Below are 6363 nucleotides of genomic sequence, written 5' to 3'. Positions count from 1 at the left end.
CTTGAGCTCAGCCTAGAGGCACCGCCCCACCATCCTTCCCCCCCACCCCGCCCCCACCCCGCCTTCCCCAGACCAGAGGTCCACCCCACTGCAGGGGCCCCATCTCCAGACCAGCGGCCCCCTTCCGCCCCACTCCGCGTCGTGGCCCCCGCCCCCATTAGAACTTGGCATGACCGCCGCCGGGTCACTCCGGAGGGCTGCGCGGCGGGCCGGCCCGGCGGGGTCAGGCGGCGGCACCGCCGCCGGGACCGTCGGACAGGGTGCAGGCGGTGACCCGATCGCGGGCCGTAGCTTCGCGGGCGCGGGCGAAGCTGCCGGGTTCCGGGCGGCCGCAGGGCGTGCGGCAGAGCTGGCGGAAGCAGCGCTTGAAGTTCTCGTCAAGGAAGGCGTAGAGCACGGGGTTGAGGCTGCTGTTGGCGTAACCGAGCGCGATGCACAGGTGCAGCGCGGCCACCACGAGCGGGTCGCGGCGGTCGATGTCCACCAGCGTCCAGACGATGACGAAGATGTGGATGGGGGCCCAGCACACCACGAAGGCGCCCACCACCACCAGCACCATGCGCGTGATGCGCCGCAGACTGCGGTCCTTCTCCTTGGAGCCGGAGAGCAGGCGCACGCTGCGCAGGCGCAGCAGCATGAGGCCGTAGCAGACGGTGATGACGAGGATGGGCACAACGAAGGCGAAGAGGAACACGCAGATCTTGGTCACCGTGTCCCAGTACCAGCTGGGGCTGGGGAACTGGAGCATGCACACCACTGCCCCGTCTGGGCCGGGGAAACAAGGAAAGACAGTGGGTGAGGGGCTCGTGGGCCTAAGGACCTTGTCTCCCTGCTCACCCACCCTTCTCGGCTTAGTCAAGCCCCACTGCCTCCTCCTGGCCTTTTCTCAAGGTGATTCTTCTACCCAGAATGTCCTCCATCACTTCTGCACTTGGTGAACTCCTACTCATCCTTCAAGACCTCAGCAGGATTGGCCCTAACCTAGGAGGTCTGCTTTCTATATTCTCTCCCAGTCCCTTTATCAGCCTCTATGTACATGGGCAGCAGTGATATAATGATAATGATATAATTTAGCCCAAGCCCACTAAATGACGGTCATTATGATAACTGAAAATACCCCCACACATTTCCAAAGTAGCTCCAATGGGGAAAATATTGCTAGGATTGACTTAGAGAGCATGAGTTAAGAGCAGGACTCAGGCCCCGCTGTGTGATGTGGCCTTGGGCAAATTACTGAACCTCTATCAGAGCTCCCATAAAGTGGGACTAACAACAGTACCTAAACTCATAGGGTTGTTGTGAGGATTAAATGGGCCATGGCATGGAAAGCATTTAGCACAGTGGGGTTCAAGCGCTTGGTACACTCACAGGGCCAAGGAACAGAAACGCGTGGGAGTCCGGGGGTCAGAACTAGGGCCAAGGAGGCAGATGTCAGCTTAATGTCAAGAACTTTCTGACTGCCACACTTGTCCAAAGATAAGAGGGGCACCTAGGATGGAATGAGCTCCCTGTTCCAGGAGTGTGGGCTTGGGCTGGATGAGCACCTCAGGGGATGTTATAGGATTCAGATACAGGGCTGAGGCTGATCCAGGGGACTTCCAGGACCTCTTGGGATTCTGGAATCTGAGGACCCACCCAGTGGACTTGGAGCCTGAGAGTTGTAAGAAAAGGGCTGGGATCCACAGACAGAGTGGGTCCACAGGACATCAGGCTGGCAGGACCCCCACCAATGACTGAACCCAAGGACTTCATTGTACAGATGGCAGAAGCAGGCCCAGAGAGGAACAGCACTTGTCCAAGGTCACACAGCAAGTGGCTTACAGAACTGAGTGCCAATGACACACACTGGGGGAGTGTATGTGTGTGTGTGTAAAAGAGTGTGTGTGGGGTGGGTTGGGGATGAGGGGGCCCATCTGGCCTGGCCCCAGCAGGGCTGCAGTTAATGGCCTGTAAACTGAAGGCTGACAGTGAGGAACGGGGCCCAGCTGGTGAGTCAAGTCTAATCACACAGAGACTATATAAGGCACCAGGAGCTCTACCCTTGTGAGAGTGGAGGGTGGCCAAGAAACCTCCCACCAAGCCTGTTCCCTCTCCTACCACAACACAAACCTTCACCCCAGCAGCCAAAAGGAGCAACAGATATGGGGGCAGGAACCTTGGGTTCTAGGCCAGATTCTACCAAATGTCTGGCTATGTGACCCTAAGTAAACCACGTGACCTCTCTGATTCTGTTTTCTTTCAGTCCTATGGAAGTAGGAGTCCCTGCCTTGTCTATCTCACAGGCTTAATCATTCTGATAGCTGCTACTTATTGGGCCTTGACAATGAGCCAGGCCTTGTCCTAAATCTTTTACACATATAACCTCATTTAATCTTTTCAACACTCCATGATAGAGTGTGGCTCAGATAGGTTAGTGACCAGTGTCTTTGGCACCCTGCTAAACTACTTTTCCCACTTACATCAAGTAGGGATCATGTGACCAGCCATCACTAGGAAGTGATGTGCCCTGACATTTAAAAGTGGTTGTGCTTTCTCACCACTCCCATATTCATCTGCTGGCCAGATGCCAGCACACTGCTTCCAAAACCATCATTTGGAGCCTGGATCCCTGAATGACTGTGTGGAATAGAGCCCCTCCTCCGCTTACTCACATTGGATTGTGATTTGAGTGAGAAACTTCTACTGTGTTAAGCCTTGGAGCTTTGGAGATTGTTACAGCAGCCATCCTGACTGATACAGGCGGTTACTGTACTAATTGCCATTTTACTCTGAGAAAATGCACCTGTCATTCTGTGCAGGCCATTCTCTAGGCCTTGCTTTGGTCATCTGGGTCAACGGGGTGGAAGGGAATTTGGGACGGGATTGCAGATCTTGTGGCCCGCACTGCTCACTGGTCAGTGACACCCTCACCCCACCGGCTATCCATCCATCTCCCTAAAGGTCAGTCATCCACACATCTAGCCATCTGTAATCCCATTTATAAACTCCCTTTGGCCAGCTACCCATATGACCACCGACCAGTCATTCATCCTCACAACAGTCCACCATTCACGTTCCCATTGGTTGCCTATTCACAGTCCCACTGGCCAGCCATCCACACTTTCATTGATCGGCAATCCATACTTCCATTGGTGAGCCACTTACACCCACCCTGGTAAGTGGCCTGCAAACCCACGGAGGCCCGTGAGCTGCCTCCTGTGGTCAGTGACCTGTACCAAGGCTCCCTCCCTCACTCACCCCGGGGGCGGGTCACGGCCATGACCATGATGGGTACACCAACAACCGAGGCCAGGACCCAGATGCAGATGTTGATCAGCTTGGCCTTGGCAGGTGTGCGTAAGTCCAGGGCCTTGACAGGGTGGCAGACGGCGATATAGCGGTCGACACTCATCATGGTGAGCGTGAAGATGCTGGTGAACATGTTGTAGTAGTCAATGGAGAGCACAGCCTTGCAGAGCAGTTCCCCAAAGGGCCACGTCTCCATCAGGTACTTGGCACTCTGGAAGGGCAGTGTGCTGGTGGCCAGGGCGTCTGCCAAGGCCAGGTTGAAGATGTAGATGTTGGTGGCCGTCTTCATCTTAGTGTACCTTAAAAGGAAGTGCATTTGTAATCTTTCCATTTCACAGATTTCAGTTTCACATGAAACTCAGGGAGGGGAAATGACTTGCCAAAGATCACACAAAAGGTCAGGGACAGAAGTGGGACTAGAACCCTGAACTAGCTGATTCAGCATCGCTCCTTTCCACTATAACAGATGCAAAAGGAGTTCTCTGGCAGGGGGTAACTTTGGCAGGAGGTACTGGAGGAAAAACCCTTATCTTCCCAGGGGTTCTAAGCAATATGGTTAAAGATAAAGCTGGGCTTCAGAGGAAAACAGGTCTAGGTCCTAAGTCTGCCTCTACTGTTTATTAGCTGAGTGACTCTAGACTAGTAACTTGAATTCTCTAAGCCTCAGTGTCCATAACTGTAAAAAAAAGGGTGATACTTTTACCAACCTCATAGGGTTGTTATAAAATTTAATGAGATGATACAGCATTTAGCACTGAGCTCAAAGCATGGTAAGTGCTCAGCATGTGATAGCTGTTATTATTCCTCATATATAAGAGTGAAGCTGGGGGCTAGACCAGAGTGCCCTGACCCTCTGGCCTCTGCCACTGATCTGGCCTTTTGGGAATATGACTAGCCAGCTCCAAGGAAGCCGGGGCAAACTGGCTGGGGCCTTACACTGCCTGGATATTCTCCATGGTAGACCAGGGCTCCCAGTCTATGGTCCCATCCAGACCATCTTATCCCCAGGTAGCTGGACTCACCCAGCTGTGGGGAAGGGGGAGCAAGTGACAAGAGTCACACATCTGACCCAGGGCGTGAGCCCAAGTGTCCAAGCCAGATGTCTGCAACAAGCTGGGCACCCAGCGTTCTGCAACATCCCTCCATGCTCTACGCTGCCGCCCAGCTGCCTGCTGACCCCTTGTCAGGCCAACATGTATAATCACAACGCCTCTGTACCAGGGCCTGGGCTGGGCACCGGATAGCCTGGCGGAGGCTAAATACACTGAAATAGACCATCCCCATGCAGTGTGAGCATCACAGAAACACATGCACACTGAGGCAGGGGTAAGGATGCCTTTCATGCCCCTGGAATGATCTGAGAAACCCAGGGAAGGGTTGCATGAGCAACTCCTCAAATTTCAGAGCAGGAAGAGCCCTGAGAGATTGAGGGGGGGTGATTTTGCTACCGTGTGGTCCAAGGACTCCCAAAGGAATTACCGGAAGAGCCTGTGAGAAGTGCAAATTCTTGGACCCCACCCCAGACCTTCTCAATATTTTTTTTTGGAGGGGGGCCATGCGCGGCATGTGGGATCTTTGCTCCCCGACCAGGAATCGAATCCATGCCCCCTGCATTGGAAGCGCAGAGTATTAACCACTGGACCACCAGGGAAGTCCCCTTCTCAATCTTAATCTCTGGAATTCAGGCCTGGGAATCTTTATCTTTAACAAGACACCACACACACACACACACACACACACACACACACACACATATACACGCACGATTCTCACGGAGTTTAGTTTGAGAAAAAATATGTAGCCTAAAGCCCACACGGGGGAGAGACGGGAAACTGACCCAAGGTCACAGAGCGACAGCGGCAGAACCAAGGTGAGAACTTGGACCTCCCGGCTCCCAGACAGTGCTCTCTCCACCCTCCACCAAGGGTGGAAGCACGCTGTGTGCCTCTACTCCTCCGGGCCGGAATCACCCTGACACCATGCCGAGCCCGGGGCACCCAGGATGAGCACACCCAGTGTGTTCTGAATGACTGAGCAAACTCATATCAGCTAAGGCTGTTCCTTCATGAAGTGACTGATTTTTTTGGTTAAAAAATTGGCTCCTTCATGGTCCTCCAGGGCCAGCATCTGTCCCACTCCCTCCCAAAATAACTATCTGCCCTGGGCTGGAGAAGCAAAAAGTTTTGCTGGGAGACAGCAGAACTGCAAGTCTCGGGAAGTCCGCCTTCAGCGGGTGCAGGAACAGCTGTGTGGGAGGCCGCCTCAATCCCGCAGCTGACTTGTCTAATTTCACTTCTTTTGCGCAGAACAATCAGAGGCTGTTCTTTGCCTGCTATTTTGATTTGGAAAAGATCCTTCAATTCCCAGAGGGGGCTGGGACGCTGGGAAGTGGGTGATGAAGCTGCTGTAGCTGGTCCGGGCAGGGCTGAGGCATAGCCGACTCTGGCAGGCGGGGCCCCAGCAGAGGGAGAGGGAGGCCTCCCGTCACAGGCCCCCCCACCACTCCCACAGCTCACCCGTCCTCTTCACCTCCTCAGACAAATCCTGCCACTCTCTGGCTCTCAGCCCCATAGGGGCCCTCCAGAGTTCCTCCACATTCCACAAACTGGCCCTGACCACCTCTTGGGTCCCAGCTCCCAGAACCTTCCCCCTGATGGACGTGCCCCCCAGCCCTCATCCCGGCCTCTCTGCTGTTCCTTGGACACATCAAGCCCATCCCACCTCAGGGCCTCCAGACTGCTGCTCGCTCAGCCTGGAACCCTCATCCTCCAAATTTTGCCTGGCTTGTTCCTTCACTTAATTCAGGACTCTATTCAAATACCTCCTCCTCAGAGAAGCTGCCCTACCCTCTCTATCTTAAGTACCCTCTCTTCCCTCTCTTTACGCTGCTTCATTCTTTACAGCACGACCCACCACCCTGAAGGCAGGGCACTTTGCCCATCTCGTTCGCTGCTGCATCGTCAGGCCTACTAATGGTACCTGGCCAATAGCAGGCTCTCAGTAGACATTTGTGGTACAGATGTCTTAGTCCAAGCCTCCTCAGTTCTCACGGGAACCATCACAGCAGGCTCCCTG

The 6363-nt window shown here is 54.3% G+C and overlaps 1 protein-coding gene across 1 annotated transcript in view; it reads right to left on the bottom strand.

Moving 5' to 3' along the window:
* Window positions 1–223: 223 nt before the first annotated feature.
* Window positions 224–6363, bottom strand: part of OPRD1 (opioid receptor delta 1) — a 36302-nt gene continuing 30162 nt past the window's right edge. The window contains exons 2-3 of the mRNA XM_065898188.1: window positions 3238–3587; window positions 224–765 (exon numbers count right to left, since the gene is read on the bottom strand). Of these exons, the coding sequence (XP_065754260.1) occupies window positions 224–765; window positions 3238–3587 (892 nt within the window). The remainder of the gene's footprint in view (window positions 766–3237; window positions 3588–6363) is intronic.

Source organism: Phocoena phocoena, chromosome 1, assembly GCF_963924675.1.
Source record: "Phocoena phocoena chromosome 1, mPhoPho1.1, whole genome shotgun sequence".
Taxonomy (NCBI): Eukaryota; Metazoa; Chordata; class Mammalia; order Artiodactyla; family Phocoenidae; genus Phocoena; species Phocoena phocoena.
This window is presented reverse-complemented; position numbering and strand designations above follow the sequence as displayed.